At 44.9% G+C, this 23,970-nt stretch overlaps 2 protein-coding genes across 3 annotated transcripts in view; both read right to left on the bottom strand.

Moving 5' to 3' along the window:
* Positions 1–8,538: 8,538 nt before the first annotated feature.
* Positions 8,539–16,830, bottom strand: LOC135900980 (glutathione S-transferase 1-like). Its single transcript, XM_065430605.2, has 5 exons — positions 16,542–16,830; positions 14,671–14,729; positions 12,935–13,076; positions 10,694–10,864; positions 8,539–8,734 (listed from the first exon to the last, which is right to left on the bottom strand). Exons 1-5 carry the CDS (start codon positions 16,680–16,682, stop codon positions 8,597–8,599), a joined length of 651 nt encoding a protein of 216 aa, XP_065286677.2. The 5' UTR covers positions 16,683–16,830; the 3' UTR covers positions 8,539–8,596.
* A 147-nt stretch (positions 16,831–16,977) lies between these two features.
* LOC139055994 (glutathione S-transferase 1-like) overlaps positions 16,978–23,970 on the bottom strand; it is a 36,326-nt gene continuing 29,333 nt past the window's right edge. Inside the window, exons 5-6 of one of the 2 annotated variants that reach the window (XM_070533728.1) lie at positions 22,494–22,632; positions 16,978–17,241 (exon numbers count right to left, since the gene is read on the bottom strand). In XM_070533728.1, coding sequence (XP_070389829.1) covers positions 22,495–22,632 — 138 coding nt within the window. In that variant the 3' untranslated portion in view covers positions 16,978–17,241; position 22,494. Of the gene's footprint in view, positions 17,242–18,593; positions 22,633–23,970 lie in introns of those variants that run through there. The other variant, XM_070533727.1, reaches the window with a different exon arrangement.

The raw sequence follows: 23,970 nt of genomic DNA, 5'->3' as shown, positions 1-23,970 counted from the left end.
GAACAAACACTGCTTCGCATTTAACTTTGAATATATTCGCGTGCGCGGCGGATAAAACACGTTCCTCTAGTATTTTTCTGAAAGTGGAAAATACGGATTAAGGGGTTCACTTCAAACGCTATTCAAACAATGATCTTGTTATTTTGCCACGTTGATAAAATTCCTAACACAGACTACAGTATAAAATATAAATAGTGTTTGGTGTGCCTGCATGAACGGTACACTGCCATAAATTCACTGCAAATTAGTGGAAATGTACTTCCTGTGATACAGTTGAATTAATAGCATTTGGTACATAATAAAATTATTGTGTTTAGTTCATTGCAACTGCCAAAAAATTCATGCAATCGAGGCTTCACTAAGCACAGCCCACACAAGGACACAATTGGAGGAAAGGCACACTGAAAACAGCGTTGTGTGCGTGCTTTTCTGTCATGGAGCATATTGTGCATTGTTCATAGTCATACGTGAGTCACAAACTCACCCACGCTACCATAATAGTAATTGATGCTCTTGTTTTGCCTCCAGCCTCCAGGACGCTGCTCATATTTGTTCACCCCTTTGCAGTCTATTGTCTCTGGACGTACAAGTCAGCAGTGAACGGGTCACCACAGAGCCAGAATCCTCGCAAGGTATGTTTCTAAACACTTCAACTGCTTTTTGTTAGTTCATTTAATAAAGTAGCTTTTGTTTCATCATTTATTGCTAGCATATCTGTCATGACTGCATTGTTTCTCTTTTCAGGAAAAGGTCAAAAGAGAGATTATTGATTTGCAAGCTGCCCATGGCAAGTCATAAGAAGCTCAACGGTAACCATAACGACAACAGGTCCTCTAGAACTACGTGCCTCACCATGAAATGTTTGCAACTTTACCAGATAGAGGGCTGTGAGCCCCATCAGGAAAGCAGCAGTGAACAGTTTTGTATCATACCGAGCGGGAATGCTAAAATTTGGCATACAAGCTTACTTGCTTTTAATAAGGACGTTTTATTGCAGTCCGATAAGTAACATGTTGACTCCCAACTTTTTTCTTTTACCGCGATTACAGTCATGACGACCAGAATAGAAACAATGTAGCAGGCTCCTATTTTCTAGTTCACAAACTCTGATCTGCTATTTGCAAATCAGATTGAGGGACATAACCACAAAGTATCACATGCTCCCTCATAGTGTTGATTTGTTACACGAAACTGCAAAGAATTTTGAAACCTTCAAAACCGCTCAGTGATATTTTGAGGAAATGATGCTTCATGTTGACTGAAGCTCTGGCAATCACTCTTAACTTTACTATTCTATATTTTATTTAGGGTACCTGCAGGGCCATATGTCATTAAAGAGGGGTGTGGTTACGAACGAAGCAGTAAGGTAAAAACAACGAACAAGAGCAGCGCGTTCTGGTAACGCAATGATTCTCCTTATTATATAATGTTAGCTAATGTTTCGAAAAAAAGTTTGTCATCGGTGATGGCTACGATGCTTGAGGCAAGGTGTTTTCATTCTTGCGATGTACAGGGTATGAAAGATTGAAAGAAAGACTTCGTGTAACAAGAATCAACTCCTACCTCAGTCCACTGATAGATGCGGTCTCGAATGTACTCGAGGCCGTGGTATGAAGTGGGTCTGAGGTGTGGTATGATGAAAAATTTTATGAAATAGCGAAACACAGGCGACTGCTGTAGTTAGCTAGGGGAATAAGTGCTGATTAGTTTCATTGAGGTTATACTCGCAGTACAGCTATAACTTGAAACAATGAAACGAGCAGAGTTATGTTGTAATAGTTAAAGTGAAGTAATCAGAATAAGGAGACTGGGATCGCGTATTGAAAATGCATATCCAAGTTTCGAGCGTATGAGAGCCTTGTAATTGTGCAGTTTTAAAGTACACAGTTTTTTGAAAAAGTCGTGCCATAAGTACCCGAGCATGTGAATAGCATTGTTAAGGATGTACTCTATATCGGTCCAATTGAACTTATTTGTAATTTGTACAACAATATATTTATAGGAGATGAAGAAATCTGAGGGAACGCCGTTAAGATGGTAAGTGATAGGCTTAGAATTAGACTTTGATATATGCATTATTTTTCATATGTTAACTACAAACGGCTCATGTACAGTTTGTATGAAATCAGTCACTAGGCTAGCCCTGCACCGTAAGAGACGGCTGGAAAAGACTTCACAAAACTGGCCTACTCCAGACTTTTCAAACGTGACAAAACAACAAAATAATTTTTTGTCTCTCCAAACAGCAGATGTCATACCTGAGGACAGTTTGTTCACAAAAGTTTTGAAATATATTTGATGGTTGGCTTAACATTCAGCCAATCAAGAATGGACCAGCAACGGAAACCTCAGCGTGCGAACTTGTCTTCGTCACGGCCCTCACAAAGGTGTTTGATTTTTAAAACATTGCCTAGCGGCTGAAACTTCCCTTGCTCACCTCTGTTACTCAACTGCAATGTTCATCTCCTTGTAACCTTTTTGCATTGTTTGAACACGCCAACCAAGATGTTTTTTCAGCAAGAAACCGTAAATTGCTCTTCCCAAGAATCTGTGAGCATTAATTGGGCATATTTATATGTTTATTTAGCCTCTTTTTTATACACTATTTGCAGAGGTCTTTGTAAGCACTGTTGTCTCTATAACATTCCTCGCCTTCCTAAGAGTACACCACTTGTCTCAAAACCTTTACTGCTGCACCTGAACACTAAATGTGCAGCAGAAATAGGAAGGATAGACAATAAGTCATTTAAAATTTCGCATAACGTGTTTTTTTCTCTCTACATTTCGTGCCTATCGCCAATGTGTAATGAAAACAATGCAACACTGCACGTCGAGGTTATCGTACTGAGAGTACATCTTAGCCGAGGACTTCTTATGTTTATTTTTTAAATTACCTGTAATTGTTAAATGCAGACAATATACTTGTAGTATGAAACACGTCAAACAGCACTGTACGTATTACGAGTGTAGCCCAGCACGAATATCGTTGTGTGAAGCTTCGTTCTTCCTTTAGCGGCATGCCAAACACGATGCGAAAATTTCGCTCCATTTCAGCTTTCAATTCCAATAAATAGAATACTATCTGGGTTTCTGTATGTTGTAAACTGAGTGACTGACAGCATTAGCGACACCTGACCTGTACGAACATTGTGTACATGTACGATTCACGATTGAAAATAAACAACGTAAGCGTACTTGTCTGACGTGTCTTTTTTTTCCATTTAAGGCCTCCGTTACCTGCCGATATAATAAAGATATATGTAATCATTTTAGAATACCGTCTACGTGAATACTACCCCGAAAGCGGTAACACAACGTCCAAAACCAGCGACCGAGCAGCGCAACGAGCCCTACCAGCCGCTACCGCAGCGGCCACATTGCTCACTACGTAATCATGATGACATTAGTGTTTATTTTGCCAGCGCCATCTCTCGGTCGCATAGTTCAGTTTACAGCGCGGCCGCTAGTCTTATTTTCGTTGCACTGTGGAAGGTACAGTTTCCCTTCTCTAAGTTTATATAGGTGCCCTGTGGTTAAGGCGCGTTTATAGACCGATGCTATCGGCGCCCGGGCGAGCATCGCTCGACGCCAGGCGCGTCGGAGAGTTTTGGCAGCGTCCGGTTGCGTGGCTCCGCCAGTCTGTCGAACCATCGGTTGAACTACGGACACTGCTGTTCTCGCCAACGTGACGAACGGTGTGCGCTACCACGCTACGTCGGACTATATATTTAACTCTTTAGTGTCACCTGGCACTACTCTGGGCCAGGTCGCACCAACGCTCTCACTTCGAAGTCAGAGCAGTTGGGAACGCTCTGATTCACAGGCTGACGCTTCGAAAGATACATCCGAATGTAGTCTGAGCACTCGACGTCTACCACTCGAACGCGTGGCTACGTTTCGGAGCCGTCTAGAGCGCTCGAAAGCGACCATCCGAATACACCACAAGTTTTCAAGCCATTGCAAACTCAATTCAATTCAATTCAAGCTGCAAACTATTGCAGCTTGAATGCCCGCACGCCCTCACACGCCAGGACGCTGACATAAATCGTCATAAATTGCATTTGAATGTAGAACTTCTGCTTTCAAAAGATTAATCAGACCCTGGCAAACAAGTGCAATGCAAAATTGCCCTTTATTATCAGTAAAAAGCAGCAATACAGTGGTATTTTTCGCGGAGAAACTCATTAATTACTTAGAAGGAGCTTTTTATTTTTGGTGTAAAGCTATATATGCGACTGTATTCTTCTTAGAAACGTTGTTCGAGTGTTTGTTTTGTGACACTGACGTTCGCTTCATTGCTTTAAGTGCGTCTTTGTAATCTGGCCTTGTTATTTTGACTTGCATGTGATAACGCAACTTTAGTGTAACTATGTTGTATATGTAGTGTATATTGTGGTTCACCTGTATTTTGTATGTACCACATATTCAAGAGTAAGCAGTAGCTGCCGCAGTATTGGTGCGCCTAAGCCTCCTCTTACAATGTCAGGAAAAGGTTGATACACTTTTGTTCATGCAGGCAAGTGTTCATTGCTGTCGACTCCTATATATGCCCTAGCTCATACAATTTTTATTTTAAGCAGACCACTGTGTTTCTAATTCCAAGTGACGTCCTTTCGCATAATCCTCCACAACAGGTCTGAGCAAGTATTTAAGGCAAAACCTTCTTCTTGGTGGACGTTAGGAAAGCAAAGCGCATCAATTAGTTGCCAAACATGAGTCTAGAGGCCTTTGACATAATATGGGTTTTTCGGCTCGTGATAAGGGCTTCGTAGTTCTACGCAATTTTTAGTGCTTCCATCAGATGATGAACTCCGTCGAACTGACGTTGTAAGGTCGCGTCGTCTATTCTTCCACAAGTACGTCAGCCACCACTTCTGTTAGCAAAAGCGCTGATGGTAAGAACAACTTATCCTTACATCTTGAGGTTTATTTGTGTGGAGACATGTTTCTTAACGAAGGTGTGTCGGCTGCCATTGTCCAAGGTACATTTAATGTCCCAGGAGCCTTGGCGCGGTGTATTAAAGCTCATAACGTTTTCAAAAGTAGGGTTACTATAGTACTAAGGTGCTATCGCAACTTGCGTGCCCATGAGAGATGCATGGTTTATTGCGTTGAAGAAAAAAAGGTCACATATGCGTGTGTGTGCAGTTTCTATCACTCCTCACCAAGGTAATCCTGCCTTTTGCACATTGATGAGGGTGCTCATTAGTGATCTTGTTTTTCAATGTCATGCCTTTCCTTCGTGCCATGTAGCTTACTCTCTCTCTTTCCCACTTCGCGCACCCGCATATGTTTACTGTGTGCGTAAAAAAACAAAACACGAACATTGGTTGACAGTTATTGCTTCGCGCATTTCCTTATGTCCCGTGTCTAGCGCAGCAACGCGTTTTTTTTATGCTGCACACGATAACAAACTGCATAAACTTCACAATTCAAAGATTGACTGACAAAAATTAGTGGCTACTTTCCAGAAGGGACAAAGGTAACTTGTGGAGTACTGTGTGGAAGTGTGAAATCGCCTCGTTTCATTTCTTTCGTATGGTCAGAACTCGTACAGAGGCTTAAAAGTACAAATATCATCGTTTCACTCTCTCCAGTAATCTTAGTTGGTAACCGAAAATTTCAAATGTCTACGCGTTGGCTTTGTGTGTGCGCCCACAACGCACTCTTACGCTACTTTGCACATTGCATATTCCAACTTTAGAGAAAAGAAATTGTGGGATTTTACGTGCCAAAACCACTTTTCTTACCACATCAAAACATCCTTACCACACCAAAACACGGTTTCTTGCCACATCAGTTCTCATTTACTCTCTATGGTGTAGAGTAGAATTTGCAAATGGGCATTAAAATTAAATGATGGGATTTTACGTGCCAAAACCACTTACTGATTATGAGGCACGCCGTAGTGGAGGACTCCAGAAATTTCGACCACCTGGGGTTCTTTAACGTGCGCTTAAATCTAAGCACACGGGTGTTTTCGCAATTCGCCCCCATTGAAATGCAGCCGCCGGGACCGGGATTCGATCCCGCGACCTCATGCTCAGCAGCCCAACACCATAGCCACTAAGCAACCACAGTGGGTCAACTTTAGAGAGATTACGTTTATTAGCGCAACTCGCACATTGACGGCACAATGTGTGTGGGCAAGCTCCAATGCAATGTCTTGGTGCGTGCAAGCCGAGAAAGTGAACGTGCACTGAGAGTAGGGGTAGGACAAGACAAGGGCGCACGGCGGCGCTTTGGCACGCTCGGGCGTTGATGCAAGGTATCGTTGCTGAGAAGTAGAGGACTGGCCGGTTGTGTAGTTGGCGGGGCGGGAAGTTTCATGTCGTGGGACAAACGAGACACAGGAGGCATAGCTGGCGTATCAAAGCGTTGGGAGGCTGCCCAATTGCCCAGTGAACACGACATGCGAGGCGTTAAGCATGCTCGTTGAGTGTGAGCGAAACATGTCTACCAATCAGCGCGGAACGCACAGCTTAGCAATCAATCGCAGAGCGGCACACACCGCCCGCTTTCTACTTGTCGTGGCGCGGCGCATTTCTACTATCCCCGCCAGTGGCCGCGCCGGGGGGGAAGGAAGAAACAGGAAAGGTCGCCTCCGTGCATAGCGTTCGCCGGAAGCATTTCCCGGTAAAGATTACGGTTGCATAATCTGCAGTTGCCAGGAAGTGTGAGAAGCAGACAGGGAATCTAACGCTATCACGTTCTCTTTAAGGCAAAGGTTAAGCGACTCGAGTTTTTTTCTCCCCACCGTGTCTCCTGTGGTGTAGGGGCGGCGGAAGATTTGCGAACAGTGTTGCAGCTCTGACGAGGCGCCAACGGCGAAGAGTACAACGTAGGGTGAGCCGCTCTTTTAGAAGCGTCAGCCGTTGAAAGAGACAATGGCTTGCTGGGTAATTGATGGGGAACTGCTACGTTCCCCATCAGGCAAGGTTTCTGATGGCGATGTTGAGGTCACAGTACATGTTCTGGTCTGGTGGTGGAAGGTGAAGACCATAGAAGGTGTCGGCGGGAATTTCTCGCTTGATAAGCAGGTACCGCCATAGCTACGATGACAGCCATTTACGCGTAGTTGTGCATTTACGTACGCGAACCACACGATAGGGCTGTGCGGACGGTAGGGACACCTTTGCAAGCACCAAGGTTCGTCCAGCTTTGGTAGACGCCACTGTTCAAGTTGGTCCAGGACTGCAGGCAGAGCTTGGTAGCTGGCGATGCCGAATTGGTCCTTGTTGGTGCTGCGATTATCACTTCGTCCGGGGCAACAAGGGCAGGACGCGAGGGGCCGCAGCCGAGCGCCAGAACAGAAGCACCACGGAAGCAGGCTTGTAGAACGGAACTGCACCTGCTTTGCTTGCGCATTGAGCACGCGCCGCCAATCTTTATTCTCGTCGCCTATCGCCGCCGGCACTAAGGCGCCGGCTGAGAGTGCCGACCTTAGCTCCCAGTGTTGTGACGTCGGTATGCGCTACAGATTCACTGAAGTGCGGCCATTATCAAGTTCCACAGTGACAGAAGTTATAGCCAAGGAAGTGCATTGAAGGGCGGCCCCTACGACGTGACAAATTGGTGTACAGTGGTTCATTGAAGACTGGCAAGCGCACAGAGCCACCTACCTAGTGACCTAAGTCGGTGTTAAAGAGGTTCACTGAAGACTGGCGTATATCTATTGACCCAGGTTGGTGTGAAGCAGGTTCATTTTAGACCGGCACTTAAACAGCGACCCAAGTTGGCATGCAAGTGGTTTATTCAAGAGCGGCAAATATCCATTGACCTAATTTTGCGTGAATGAGGTTCATTAAGGAGCGGCACGTACCCAGTGTCTCATAACCATTGAACCCAAGTTAGTTGCCGCGATAGACGTTGGGTACAAAAATTCAGATGCTTTGGCTGTGTCAACAACAGAATATCGTGAGAAAGCCCCTCTTCCCGGCAATGCTGAATAGCAACGTCCGCAGCTAGTCGGGCTTCTCGTTCATCCGTTTCGCCAGTGCACGTCGCACGCTTGTGCAATCTGTCGTACTTCAACGTTTCACTTTTGATATTTATTTCGCACATACGCGCGCGGGCAGGATTGCACACAAGGTGAAGCGCAAGGAAGGGATGATTAAACGGTGTGACACGCGTGCTGGTTTTATAGGGAGAGCAGTAGGTTTCAATGGCGTCACGCTCGGCAGCTCCAATGAGCCTCGGCCAAGGAAAATGGAGGGAGCTGGCCGCTTCGCGGGCACAGAAAGAGGCGGTGTTCGCGAAACGCGCAGGAACAGCCTCTCCGCACGGGGCTGCATGAAGGGGCTTCAAACAGACAGGCGAAATCAACGTCGGCAGGCTAAGAATGCTTTCGCACTAAAAATACACCGCGCGAAGTGGCGAAACGATGCTTTTCAAGTTAGAACGCCGCAAACTACCTTAGCTGCATGCCTGTTCTAACCAAGAAAGACTTCCGCAATGAGAGTGGTGACACTATCGAAGTAAACCCAAAGAAGAAAGCTTTCAAGCAACGCGGTTTTCATTGCACCGTATAAGGACAGCTTTGCAGTCACAACATGAACTTTCTCGTTTATTAGTTAGGTAGCGTAAGTTTTGTAGTTTACTGAAGCGAAGCCCAGTGCTGCTTAATGTAGCAGATAGCACCTCCATAGATTTCCTTGAAATAAGGCAGTTCCGACTTCATGCGTTCGTAGTAGCTGACAAGCTTCGGGTACTTGGCATGGTCGACACAGTCGATCTGAAATTACGCAAGCAGAGCAACTGGTTATCGCAATAGGAATGGGGGAAGAGAGACTGGGAAAGGCAGAAATATAATGTAACAGAAACGAGGGCTGAATCCTCGGACTGAGCAAGTCTTTTTAAGTTACTAGGTGAGATGTTAAGGAAAGAGAAGGGAGAGTACAAAAAAAAATCAACGAAGGCGCTTAGGAAAGGATCTGTTGCTCATAAATAAAATAGCAAAATAACTGACAGTAATTGTTACCGTTGAATACAAAGTTCGTAGTCTGTCTGAAAAGCCGCAGTAACCTTCACAACGTGACGGGGAGTGTTTGAAACACTCATCCAAAATGCCCTTAAAACGTGGTCGATGGTAAACCCAAGCCAATCATTAAGTCATTGACTGTCCATTTCAGGATGAGCAAAGCGGCACTTAACACACTACTGGCATGGAACAACGTCAGGCTGAATTTGTAAAATTGCACAAAGAATGAAATAAGCAATAGAGTGAACGGAGAATGCCGGAAATCTGTTCTAATTGTTGCAATCTGTAGCTGTCAGTAATGCTGGATGTTTGCACTGGATTGTGCAGATGTCAATGGCAGCTTACTGGCGCAGCTAGCGATGAAGATACATTACGTATTTGGACACTATTGGTTAACTACGCTCGCAAACGAAATTGAAATTGCCGTAGCGAATTGCTGGTAAATGAGCACATATCCGCTGCCTCGTGCTTGATAGTATAAAATATACGCCGAGTAGACATGCCGTAATGTTGGCACTCTTTTGCCAGAGTGTACTCGGATATTTACAGAATGTCCTAAACAATAGCATTTATTATTTTTAATTCCATCGGCGAGAATAATAAAATACGTATCGCAGTTTGTGACCCATTTATTTTTGTACTACAAACGCACAAGTAAAACCGAGTTTTCGATAGAAGACATGAAATAAAAATTATGTTCCTGAAGAAAGTTTAGAAATGTGAAAGTGGCTGCGTGCGAACACAGACCAAACTGCCAAGTGTTAGAACTACCGTAAACAAAGATCAAATAGCACAGAACATACAAACCGAATACTGAATCAGGTAGAAGTGCAATGTTTTAATTTATTTAATTGCATATACCGTTAGTAACACTTGCGACCGTTACAGGAGTGGTTTCAAATAATCGCAGACGAAAATTCAAATTACAGTCAATAATAAACCATAAGAAGGCGCGTCCAAACAAGACAACTAACACACAGACGCAATGCAAGGCACCGTGTCAACTTGCAATCTCGCCTATAGGGTCTCGGAACGGGGATATACCTGCAATTTCGTTCAGAGACTTTTTTGCGCCTTTCCATGTGCGCTTTCGCACTCAAAGGGAAATGATTTTCACATGCTTGATGACTATGATAGCCATGCGTTTTCAGAACTCTAGGTCAGTGTTTCCAACGTCACTCTCCGCGTGCCACTCTGCTGCCTCTGTCTCCGCGTGTCTGTGCCACTCATGCTGCCGAGTTGCACGGACCTATGAAAACATACGGATTACACTGCCTGCTATACGGCCAAAGTTCGTACACTCTTTATTAAGTATGTGCGCTTTCATTGTGGTTCCATCCGCTTTCCTCTTGCGCGAGTACAGGGTTGCCAACAATGGCTAGCATTGCTTAACCTGAATGTTTTGCTATGAAGCCTTCCCTCTCTGTTACTCAAAACACGGCAATGAATTAAATAAGCTGTACGGCTGTCTGAGTAACGTGTGAAGGAACTGAATAACAGGCTGACAAAGTTAGGCTTGTTTCTATATTAAATATCGTAATGATTTCTGAATGGCAAACAAAGGCTGTTCTAAAGCAGCAATATTTTGTCTTGAAAAGTGAATGCCAGACCAAGCTACAAGTAAAAGGAACTGCGCAGATCGTCATTCTAATTACATAAAGGCAGAAACTTCATTGAAAGAACCGAATCCTAAAGAAAAGTTTGCGTTCTTACCTCGAGAGCCAGAACGAGGTGCGAGACAATTGCAAGATCGGCAAGGGTGAGCTTGTTGCCGACGGCGTAGTTTCCATCCCCGAGGAGGTTCTGGATACCTTTGACAGCAGTTTCTTCGTAAGCTGTCACTTCTTCAGCACTGGCCTTCGTCTTGAGAAAGAAGCGAGGGCGCTAGAGAGAAAGTGGCAACGATGAATTCGCGGTGGTAAAAAAAAGTGCTGGTGGCGTGAAGTATTCATCGCCGTGACGATACCGCCAGGCAGTTCACCCAACACATGGTGGTGTCAGTGTCTCACGATTGCAGAGTGTCGTGCAAGCACGAGAGGTCTAGCAGTCGCTAGATTTTCGCAAATGCCATGCGACTCAAATGAACACAAGGTCATCCAAGAAATAGTAATCAGCTATCTGGTTATAGCTTTGCTAATCAAGCAAAGCTAAAAAAACTACAATAAAGTGATACAAGAAGCCAACAAACATTGACACCAAGGACAACATAGCGGAAATTACTTGTACTTACTAAACTAAATGAAGCGTAAATTATTGGAAATGAAAGTGCATGAAAGACTACATGAGCATTTAGGCATTTTTAAAAATTAAGCATTGAAAAGTAGCAAGGGGTTTAATAAACCATGCGGTTTGTTTGCCCGCCATTCTGGAAGAACTTGATGTCGCAGAATTTGTAACAAACCAAGTAATCTGGATGTTATGACTTATCATTAGGCAAAGTTTAAACAGCGACCGTTAAACATAGCTGCCCCCCCAAAAAAAACAGTCGTACATTTACTCGAAAGTGGCAATTTTATGATTGCTATACTTGACGTTTTTCAGTGTACTTGCATGACTGCACTCAAAGCGGATCATCTAAAAATATCATGAAAGCGTTCGAAAGAAAAATTTTTTCCTGGAAATTCGGTCTTGATTTAGTGAGGTCGGTCATGTAGGCTCTTTATATTTAAACCAATTTCTCTCGCACTAGTACTACTCAATACAGGCATCTTGATTGCCTTTATACCCACGCTGTAATTTTATTTTCTCGCTACGTTTGGACATCTTACTACAGCTCGCACGCATTACTAGGTATAGCGTGATATGCGCTATTGTAAATGGACGGCTAAAGCAACCCCTTCGAAATTGAAGCCTACTCGGTACTTTTTTTCCGAAGCTGGCAAGAAGCTTGTAAGCTCGTATGTTAACCACATACTTCTGTAGATTAAATTTTGTTTGCTGCTGGAACAGAAATTGGGCGGAAGAATGTACTATGGGTAGATGCGTAATCTGGGGCTCAGTTTACAAGCCAATCCGTCAGGCGCCGTGAAGCTAAGTGTGCGCTGCCGAGGTGGGAGTATGGAATCGCCTAGCGGAGAATGTGAATACCTTTCTGGTGCAGCTTCGCAGTCTATGCGAGTTCATAACAAGCGTAGGCTTGCAATCGGGGTTTCGTGATGCCTCATTTGGAGCCCCCCCTCAATTCCATTTCACTGTAACATTGCGCTGTAACTACGAGGTTTCGTGGAGACATTCCTTTTTCACGAATTGGTTCACAGTGAGTCAATTGGACGGAAACAGCTGAAGGGCAGTTCTGATACTATATAATCACAAGCGAAAACATTTTGCACAGCTGTTGTTTTGCAGCACTGCAATGTGCCGCATGTTTCTAGAAAAGGCAAACGGGTGAATAAACAACACATAAATAGACCACCTCTTAAAGGAGCAAGAAGCGCAGGAGCATCTGCCCTGTTGAGGGCCTTAGTGAGTGGCTCAACAAATATCACAACTTTCGACTAACTGCTGTTGACATTTAGGGCTAATTAGTAGAAATTGACCATTGATGCTAAGCGGCACTGCATCGTTGCAACAGAAGACAGACAAAGAAATAACGATCACGCACAAGAAAGTGAACCAATTACCAACTGTTTTACTGACCTTCAGAGCACACACTGTCTACATGTATACAAACAGAAGGAAAGAAAGCGTGAAGCAAGAATGCTAATTTAGAATTTCTGCTGCTTACCGATATTATGTGGATTTCACAATGCAATTTCCTTGTCACCTATCGAAACAGAAGAAGTGCTAACGCACGTGCAAAATGCACATGGACGCCTGCTGAGATCCTGTCTTCGTGTTTTCTTTCTGTATGTCATCTCAGAACAATGCAGGGGAACTTTAGAACCATAATAAAAAACAATACCTTACAGGGAAGCATTTATGCACGGAATCTGAAAGGACAAGATGCGAACTCACGAAGAAGACCGCTGCCTGGGGATGGATAGTACCGGAGAGGGCAGCGAGGGCCTGGTCAACGCGGGTCCGTGCTTTGACGTCTTCGGGGTAAAGCTCAGATCTTGGGGCGTACTTGCGCAGGAGGTAGTAGGCGATCGCTATGCTGCGAGAGGAGAACGACTAATTTGAGCGACTGCACGGCTTAAAATGTCCAATAGGCAGGAGGAGTAAGCTTCTGCCACAATATAACTAAGCGCCTTTTTTGTTACTATTTTGTTCGAAATAGCCTTTCTCCTACCGTCAGCGTTCACACGTTGCTGTAGCGAAATTTGTGCGCAGACAAGCGTCTGCCTTATCTCAATGATATCAAAGTCGTCACAGCTCAGTTCCGAAATAATCCGGCTACGGCTATCACTACTGTACCAAATAAAGCCTAGACACAGTGATCTTAAGATTTCGGGCATTTACTGCAACTTAAAAAGGTTCAGATGGCGCAGTCAGGGTTGACGGTTTCATATCTATCTACTAAAGGTTATCCAAAGGTTTGCATACGCAAGGTAGCGGTTAGCTCACGTCAAGCATGCTGGCACAGTGACAGATATCCTGTACGCTATTCTGTTATTAACAACAAATCTTGAAAACACTAGAAAAGCTACCCATCTTGGAAGTGTAATACACCAAGAAGATAGCTAAACGCAAACTGCTTAAGGCGTGCAAAGATTTCTATATCGTATTTAGTCCTGTGCAAACTTCGGACTTCCTTGACGGCTTTTGAATATCATAATACAATAGATAAGCAATTCAGTGATCTCTACACATAATGTCCTTGTTAACTGCAAATTGTCTCGCCGATAACAAGACTACCCGGTGCCTAACAATCTGGATTATATCAACTTGCCAACACTGCGGAAGTGGGTGACCGTTACGAACTAACATGCGCCTGCCTAGATGGCTAAAAAAGAACCTTGCAAATTAGGAACACATCACCTCGAACATGTTACGCGACACATTTTAACGCGGATATGCCCGGTGTAGCCGCGAGTATTGCTCCATTATTCACACTACAGTCGGGGGGAGGAAAAGTGTCCATGAACTTTCCACCACCTTGCGCTTTTCCGCAGAACTGATTTGGCAAAAGTGAAGGTTTCTGAATATAGAGAGATGAGATCTTTACACGTGTCAACTTTGCGCTAGTGAGAGGAGCACTGATTCGACCAAACGTTACAATTCGCACCTCAAAAACAACAAAAAAATGTGGTAGAATCTCTGCTATTTCTACAAGAATATATTTTCACACCCCTCATTCGAAGTCAGTCTTCGGCGTTTAGTTAATTCGAAGTTTTTGAAAAGGTAAAAATATTTTCAGAACCATTGCATGGCGTCTCAGCAGCGCTCGTATGCCTTCCGATGCATTAGACAAACAAAATTGAGCAATGAACTTTACCCGCCACATATTTGTCTATTCAGAATGATGCCATGCAACCTAACATATCAAAATGTTACTGAAATAATAGTTTGTGTTGGCTTTTTTTTTCGCTGCAGTCAAATTACTATAGCTTCAATCGAGCATGATATGATGTCCATGGTGGTGGAACATCAATAATGAACGTCACCTAGAGGTCCAGATTACCCTGTAGGCAACTTCACGAAGTCAAACGCACTGGTAACGAACAGTCACTAAGCCGCACTCAAGCCTCCTCGGGGGTAAGCGAACAGTTACGTGTACGACCAGCGATTCGAAAACACTCCGGCTTTACCTTTCGTAAACAACGAAGCCGTCGTCGTCAATGGCAGGTACTTTGTGGAAAGGGTTGACCTGGGAAGGAAATTGAATGTCAGTTGGAACCCTAAAATCAACTTTCATACCACTTATTCTAAGCAAGAGAGCGCCGGCGAACAGAATGGGAAATAAATGAAGCTGAGAGGATGAAAGACCAAGTTGAAGGTTGAAACGCCGCTCTCTTTCGCCTTGCCGTTGCCTAGTCTGTTCGCAGGACACTTATCCTGCCCAATATTATGCAAGAACACGCACTACAAACTACCCCCCTGAACACTATTCCATTTTCATGAGCAGAAGATAATCTGACGTATGTGCAGTCTTTAATTACCACATTCGTCCTCTTTTCCCCCCATTTGAAAGCTACTCATCAAACTGATCTTTATTATAGGCCATTCAATCCAAAAAAATCGACATCACATTGAGCTGAGCATTTAAATTATCGACGAGCAAGCACACTGGCCGCTTGAGTATACAATGGGTTCCTTTCTTTTTTAAATTGCAGCATGTAAAAAAAGCCTGCAGAGCATTGGAATTATGCCACTACAAATATTACTGCTCTGCCGGGCGCAGTTTACAATAAAAAGACAAGAAAATACAATCTGCAAATAAATTATTTACATTAGTAACTGCATAGTTACAAATCTTACCGCCCACATATATGTTGATAATTGAAGGCACTTTTCTTTAAAGACCAGCTACACGTTAAAATTGAAAGTGGTGATGTAGACCGAAATCAGTGGCATTAGTTCGGTAACTGGTTAGCCACGCTCCCCCATGAAGCGCGACTTTCTTTCCAACACTCCTACGACGCCGGATTAGGGCGTAACATTTATTCCCGATTCCTACGTGCTTATTGCGATATCAGAGTATGGCAAGTTCCAACTATAGCTACACCCGATTGAGCTGCGCTAGTAGTCCGTTAAATGCGATAACGTTTAACGTCTTGAAACAGCCCATGCTATGAGATACGGTGCAGTTGGGGGCTTCGGATTTCTAGCATGTTCGGTTCTTAAAGTGCTACTCAATATCATTATGTAAGGTTGTTAAGGAAGGTTCAGCCTAAGAGTACATTTGATCGCGGAGAACAATAGAGCAAAGACACGCGAAAAACAAGAGGCAGGAGTCTGCAGATAGCGCGCTTAGTGCTTGCGCAGTTTATTGAACTCTTCGCGGGCGTGTACGCCAGCGGGAACTGGATACGATTAGATAAAGGCAACTTGGCTAACGCATAAATATAGCGTCTGTGGCAGTTCGAGAACGAAACCGGAGAGGTAAACAACGTCAGCGGCTTTAGGCTTGCGCAAACAACGTTTCCTTCTATCTGCTTCTTTCTTGGATTCTCGCTCAAGGCCCAATTCAAACCATGGCGCGCCACCAAAAATGGGCTACTTAACGCTTGAGGGGGAACCAGGGTGCCTCAGTGAAAGACAAGTGAACACAGCAGTTAACACCACTATCAAACAACTAGAAATACTACGGGACTATCTAGCGAGAAGAAAAAACACGGAATAACAACGACAGCACGAAACAATTTCATTATACTCAATACTGGGTTCAATCACCAACTCCGCAAGAACAAAATGAATGCACAATTACTCAAAATGAGAATTCGCAAGTTATTCGAGCACGAAATAAAGATTAGGTGGCAGGAGTTCAAGGATAAGCGTAGCCGGCGAACGTTCTGCAAAAGCGTCCACGTTCTTCGCACGTGAAATAAGCCGAAGTACTACTTTGTAATGATAAGCTAAGACTAAAAGGTAATTTTCTGCTAGCAGAAAGTTGATGAATTAGAAGAAATAAAGCATTGAAAGAAAGTGACACGAGAGGTTTCTTGAAGTGTTCACTTACCTTGAGGTATTCATCACCGAGGTGTTCCTTGTTCTCCAAGTCCACGTTCTTGATTTTCATTTCGACGCCTATGTGCTTGGCGACACAACGCACAAAGCCGCAGGGCGGGCTGCCTGGCAAGTTGTACAGAGTGATGGGCATGGCGCGTGGGAATCGTCTCCGGAGGGTTTCCGCCTGGCTCAATGGACCGAGAATGGTACAGAGGGCGACCGAGCGATGGGGCGCACTTTATAGCTGACAGCTGCACAAACGGCCGTGTAGACAGCTTTCGCGAAGCGCGGCGCCACTGCAGAGGGGGGTGTTACCGAGAGGCCTTGAGCGCAGCTACACGCAAGACACGTGGGCAACGTTCTTTCCCTCTGGGCGCGATAGCGAGCCGACGAACGTATTGGCGAAGAGCTGAACTTCGCTTCGCAGACGACCGGGTAAAAGTAGGAAACTGCGGCAGTGTTGGGCGGTAGGTGGGAAACTGATATTGGCGCGCCGATATCAGGTACACGTGCGAGGCGTCGATGCCGAGGCATTTGGAGCGAGCCACAGTGTCCAAGTTTCCATAGTTCTGAGGGTGCTCGAACGGATAAAGCTTGAAGTGGGCCCCGTATCCGGGCACTCGCACACCGTTTAGTGAACGTCTCCACTCCCAGTGAGATCGACATAGTGATGGCAGCGCTACTGGATTTCTGATGATCCGAAAGTAGTTCTGAAACAGACACGAAGGCACGCGCAAATACACACGCACGCTCGCTCAAGAAAACGCGCGCGCGCACGCAAGAATGCTGGCACGCGCGCGCATATAATGCCTTTGTTTTGTGGAAGGTGATCGAATGTAAGTTTTAATCTCAGGTATGTATGCATGCACGTGAGAGGTGCATTGAGGTCTATTGTGACTGTAATGCAAAAATATTTTAGAAAAGAAGCACCGTTTCAGCACCTTTATGGCACAAAAAGCAACTTTCCATAAACGCATCAACGAATTAGCCGAAGCGCTCATTTTAATTATCTAGCACTTTTAACACCTAATAAAGAAAACTTCGTGCTCATGAAGTTAACGTAACAAAATTATTTGAAATTGTTGTTTCTACCAGGTTTTCAGCGAGTTTTCTGTTTTGAAGCGTGTGAACCGCATGAAGAAATACGCCTAGCTTTGCGAGCCATCTAGTTCAACTTCAGCGCCATGGCACTTCCTTAAAGTTGTGCATTATGCAGCTTATTCTAGTGTTCATTATAAGCGCAAATTGTTTTTTTTTTTTCGGTGAAACTGGCTGCTGCCATGCGTAATTCTGTTCATTTCTTTTTACAGCGTAAGAAAGATTTAGGCGTACGCTGAGCGTCAGACTGTTCGAAACATGGATCTTACTAAAAATTTACTAGAGGGAGCTCTGTTGCGGCAATTGGTTAGCCAGCATGTGAATTATGTTTGGTGCAGGCATTTCTGTAAAATTCGTGCTTGTTTCGTGAAACTTTTACGAGGCTTTAATTGCTGTGCCTCATCCTTCTGTTTCGGCTTAAATTTTGAAGCAATGCTATAATTTGTTAACGCAAAAGGCAATGAGACTCTGCGCATATGCAGAAATATTGCAATATCGTTCGTTTTATAACGCAGCATTTGGTTAGAAATGGAATTTTTTCTTAAAGCCGGAAAGCCTTCCGAGGCTGGAAGAGCGAAGTTGAGGCAGATCCACGTACTGCACATCATTAACGTGCAGGATGAATCACCATGTGTACAGCTCCCGCGGATACTGGCGACACGGTTCACGCTATAATTTTCCTAGGAGACTCTATGCCTCGAGCAGCGTCGGGTTCGCGTAAACGCATTGAACGTGAAAAACCAATGACAAGAAACACAACATACAGGCTAGAAGATTATAGGGCAAGCCTGGAACAAACATATTTCTTTTGTTCTGCAAGATAACCGATGAAAGCTCGCGTACCCACACGCCGAACACACATCACTGCTAAGATATATGCTATCGCGCAACAAAACATGTTGCGATTGATTTATGTGGACATACATAAAGTAAACAACAAAAATAAACGGAGAAATGGCTTAACACATATTTATTATTAGTATTCAATTAATTGCATGCTCAAAACTGCAAAGAAGACCAGCACTTCGCGACATTGATATCAACAGGGTCGGTTCGTAAACAGCCCAAAGCATAACCACAACGGCGCTAAGTAATCAGGTCGTGTTGGCTACTACGCTCCTTCCATGTACTCTCGCCCAACCCACAACCCAGCCCTTTATTGCCGAACTCCCAGTGTTCCTCGGTTGTCAGTCGTGGTGGGATGCTCTTCGTGTCGATGCAGCTGCTTTTGTCGTGGCCGTTAAGATTTTCCGCACTATCTGCGTTCATTGTACTGCACTGCAGGATTGCTCCCGCACTATGCCACAGGCCTCGCGAAGTGCACATTGTTATGACTGCTGTAGACAAGTGCTGCTTATCACGCGCAAGACTGGAATGCGAGAATTACGCTGGAAAGAGAGTCGGGGGAGAGTTACCATGCGATGCTGGGTGCTGCTAATTTTCGTGTAACGACCTCTTATCGTAAGAGAAGAAGCGCCACAAAAGGAAGAAAGTCTTGCCAGTCCGGTGGAGGCACAGATGACGCCAAGGGCTCATGGAGATTTCCTAGAAAAAAGCCACCATGAACTATTACATTCCCTCTACTGAGAAGTAGTGGGGAAGACCAGTTGCGAGTAAAAGATACCTCCCATTGTCATGGCCATACCCTCTCTCAGCCTTTGCAGCCTCTGGAACTCGGTGGGGTTGCCGGTCCGATATTCCGTCTGCGACAGTGTTCTTTGTGCTTCCTGATTAGCTGTCGTCCTGGTGGGTTGTGAACTGTGTGTGATTGAACACCGCTATGAGGACGGGTTGGAGCACAGCTGTTATATTAACGGTGCGGGGAGAAAACAAGCTGCTAGGAGCCATGGAAACGATTCTCATCCAGATGCTTGTTGCTAAACACTTGACTGGTTTCTGTTTTCCCTATTCAATGATGTAGATAAGTTTTTTTTTCTTGTGCCAGTAGACCTATTGGATACCATTTTCCCCACTTCAGACCTTCTGACTTCTTCAACCCGAAGCCTCCGCCACGCTACCATATGGAGCTGGATTCGAGACATAACCTAGCACAGCTACAACTAGTGATCAGGGGTGAGATCTGAGACAAGCAGCAACAGGTGTCGGCCAGCGGGAGAGGTGGTGTCTCGTGACATTGATCTCGTGTGGGTGAGTGCTTGGCTTTTATGTTGATGGGAACCAGGCAGAAAGAAAGGAAGAACAATTGCTGGGCGTTCGCACGTACGCAGGTAATAATGTTCACCTGGCAGAGGCGAAGGCGGTCGCAGAGTTCAGTCGTGTTCGAAATGTCCATCGTCGTGCTTGTGGCTCGCCGCGCAGATGACAGTCGAGGCCAAGGTGCCTGTATTTTTCTTCTGCGTACTCTAATGTTTGGAGTCGGGCATGAAATAGATGATAGCTGGTCCATGCCGTCGTCGAACTTATCTACGCTGAGTACGTTGTTGAAGGGAGAGACTTGTTCTCATCGAGAACGAGGCATATGAGATTTATTTACAGTATGTGCATGAGAACGTCAAAGTTCATCAGTCTAGCATGACTCAACGACAATGCACACTGAAGAGCTGACAACAGCTGCTTATAAACACTCTGTCCTCCCTAGATCCCTAGGTGAGGGTAAACGGCCGTTCAACCGTCGACCAATTCGGTGCGTCCCAAGTTACGGTAGCCAACCCGCCTTTGAGGGAGAGGGTTTACCCACTCACTCCCGCACAGGTTTCACTGAATACACCGAGGTGAGAGGGTTCTCGCGGACAGAGGTCTTGACCTGAGCAGGCGTCTCTTGGTCCCAGTGTCGACCCCGCAGACAGTGGCCGCCGCGTCTGTCCATTGACTGACGATATCTAAGAACCGTAAGACGACGCCACAAAACTTATTCCAGGAGTTCCACCACTTCAAAGAAGCCTTGACGGTGACGGCAAATCCACTAACAATACCTGGTCCGCCGACTGCGTGTAGACATGTCGGCGTCGTTCGGTTGAGGACGCGGTGCATTGTGGTCCTTACAAAGCGAGTCGTCGCAGAAGACATGGTGGCGCCGACGGGCGGGGGCTGACGTATTGTTGTTTTCAAAGCAAGCCACCGCAGCAGACCTGCCGGCACCCTTCCGACAGTCGCTTCCCCGAAGATCGCCAGCTCCCGCCGGTCTAGCGTAACAATGTGCATTGTCTTCCAGTGGGCTTAAAGCAACCCGTAATGTCTCTATATGACTGTCAAAATAGGTGCACTTTATTACAATATGCTTTCTGGTCTCGAACCAATCAAACGCTCCACGAAGCACTGCCGATCACGTCAGTTAAGAAGCAGTATGCGTTCGTAAAGCTGACGACTGAGAAGTTGCGTGGCATGAACACAAACCAGCACATACCAGAGGGCATCCGAAGCTGCAATGAAGGGTCGAGAGAGTACATGCGTGGGTTGGAAGATTACGGTGAATTACAATGTTGTAAAGTACTTCGGCGACCAAGTAGGTCTGCAAAATGGCATAGGTGCCCGTATAAGTCGTCGACTCTTTCGTTGCTGATAATGCCGCAATAACCCGGCCACCATTGAAATATTATTATGTGTCCATTTTCAACAGCGGGTGGACAGATTTTCTGATCTGAGAAAGCAGCTTTTCATGAGAACCAAGAATTAGGCTTGAGCGCATTATTTAGAGTGCAACCTGTGAATCACGAACTATCCCCCGCTTGCTGGTCCTGGTATGCGCCTGTGCATGTATGTAGTAAACAGCTGCCCTGAGGGCCGCAAGTTCCAATGAAGTTGAAGTTATGGCAAGGGAGTACTTGAATGTGAGTGATGCTGATCTTGAAGGGAGTACTGCCGCACTTAAGCAGCCGCTTGGAGTAACTGAGCATTTTATTATAGATGAACACACTGAGAACATATCTGATATATTTTTGTAAGGAGACTTGTCTCAGCCATCCGTGACACGTCGATTTTCATTGGAATAACATGGATATCATAGGTTAGTCGAGCTTTATGAAGCATAAGGCAGTGGATGACTGCGAAGCGGGCTTGAAGGCTGATGTAAAAGGTGCATGGGGCACAGTCACAGCATCGTAAAATGTGCCACGTGGTCTTGCCATAGACAAAGAAGCTAGATGGGGTGATTTGAAGCGGGATAAGTGGCGCATGCGAATTATGAGTGTTACGAAGGTTGTGTGTGTACACGCCGGGCAGTCTTCGGCAATGGCGGTGATTACGACTCTAGAAGCACACCACGGAAGGCCCATACAAAGTCGCAGTGCTTGGGCTCATACGCGTCGTAGCCCGCGGAGGTTCATTTTGCACCTGTATAAAAACATTGCCTGGACGTAGCGGAGAAATCCCCGCCAGAAGTGCTCTCTACAGCTCCAACAAAGAAGTCACAGATGTTCTCCACCTTTTCCCAACATTAAACATGTAAAGCTATATAATGAAAATAAGTTTTCTCTACATGTGAGCTACGTGAGGGCTCCAGGAAATATTATGGTCTACGGCGATGTCCTCAAATCAATGGGTGATTTTAAAGGCGATGGAATGGCCCTTAACGCACATGCTGAAAGGCATCATAGTTTTGCACGTGAACGCGTCAGCATGCACGTGATGGCACGCGTGCAGCCGTGATGACCATATTATGTGCGTCACAGTGTGGGCGCAGCCTGGAGGGTTTTATTAGAAATGCTGGAGCCATGTGCACCAAATAACCAGATCACTAGGAACGTCTTCTTCGACGTAAGCCCCATCATGCATGAGCGAAGTAAACTTAAAGGAAGAGTGGAGCTTCGATGGAATAAGCGTTTTATAGCGTCGATTATTGACCGGCTTTGGCGGCAGGATGTGTTAAGCTTTCTGCTTCATTAAGTCACTAATGTAAGTCCCATACTTTACTGCAACGAAGCCCAGTGCTGCTTCACGTAGCAGATGACGGGCCTGTAGATTTCTTCAAAATAAGGTAGCTTGGACTTCAGGCTTTCGTAGTAGCTAACAAGCTTCGGGTACTTGGAATGGTCAACGCAGTCGATCTGAAATTACGCAAGAAGAACAAGCGGTTATCTTAATACGAAGACGCAAGACAGAATGGAAGATGCAAAAAAATTATCATAATATCTAAGCTGAGTGGTCCACTCGAATGAGTGCGTTTTATACCTTGTTTTACATATAGCAGGCAACGCGAGAATGCCTAGGCAAACATCACTCACTATTCGCATTCAGGACAAACAACAACCCGTGACAGAATAAAGAAATGTGAAAGAAATAAAGAAATGTGAAAAGGAGAAAGTTACGATGATGATTAGGAGATGAAAGCTGTAGAACTAGAATAATAGGAAGAAACACTGGGAATATTTCTTACAGTCTCTCGTAGTAAAATGTTGTGTCTCCCAGAAAGGCAACGTTGACAATCATGGTCTGAGGAGAAGAGTATTTAGACCGCTAATTCCTAATAAGTACTTCATAAACGGTCGTCGGTTGTGTACACATGCCCCAGACCCATTTATTGAGGTCAGCGGTGCCTTTACTACAGTGGAAAGCAAGTACGTAATAGACAGAATACGAGAATCGCGGGATGACAGCATTACGAAAAAAAAAACGAACGGACGCACAAAGCGTGAAAGCTGATCTATATAACGCTTTTAGGTACCTTTATTCTAATATGAGATGCCTGTTGTAGAATCCAGAAAAGGAACATGGAAGTTCATGTACATTTATTCGCGGCATTCGCGGTAAACTCAAAAAGTGCTTAGGGCACTTCGTATAACACCTTACGGCATGCTGTAAGGGCGTCATGTGTGGTGTACACATAATAACTACCCCTATTTTACTGAAATATGCATAAATCTATTCAAACCCTTTCTGCCCAGAATCTGTGTCGTCACTGAGAATTAAATTCATAATGGCTGTAACTATGGAAACAATTTTGCATCTACTTTTTTGTTGAAGTACATATGCAGGCGGCTTGTCACGTTGGACCCAAAAGTTCTTGAATACTAAAAACTACAGCTGGACAAGCTGGTGCTGATGCTTCTGCTGCGACCTAGTTTCTACGGCGAAGCAATTATTAACCCAAAGAGATTGGCGTCATGACCGAGTGCTAATGTCCAAGCATGTTATCTTTAAAAAAGACCCGCCTGAACACGATGCCGATGAGAAAGAAGGGCGTTCCGGCGGTCTTCCCCAGCCGACTGTGTTATTTTGAATGAGAACGAGGACATTCTGAAAGTGCTGTGAGCTGAAAATCAGTTGAGCTATCGTGTTCGATACAGCTTGCAATCGATATTGATGTTGGTTCCGCTTGCGTCAAGCTCCTCAAGAACATGAGATAAAACTAATCAACATTTAAGAACATACTAAGGGGTTTCGCT

The sequence above is a fragment of the Dermacentor albipictus genome, chromosome 2 (assembly GCF_038994185.2).
Source record: "Dermacentor albipictus isolate Rhodes 1998 colony chromosome 2, USDA_Dalb.pri_finalv2, whole genome shotgun sequence".
Lineage (NCBI taxonomy): Eukaryota > Metazoa > Arthropoda > Arachnida > Ixodida > Ixodidae > Dermacentor > Dermacentor albipictus.
The sequence above is the reverse complement of the archived record's forward strand: the minus strand, read 5'-3'. Positions and strand labels throughout refer to the sequence as shown.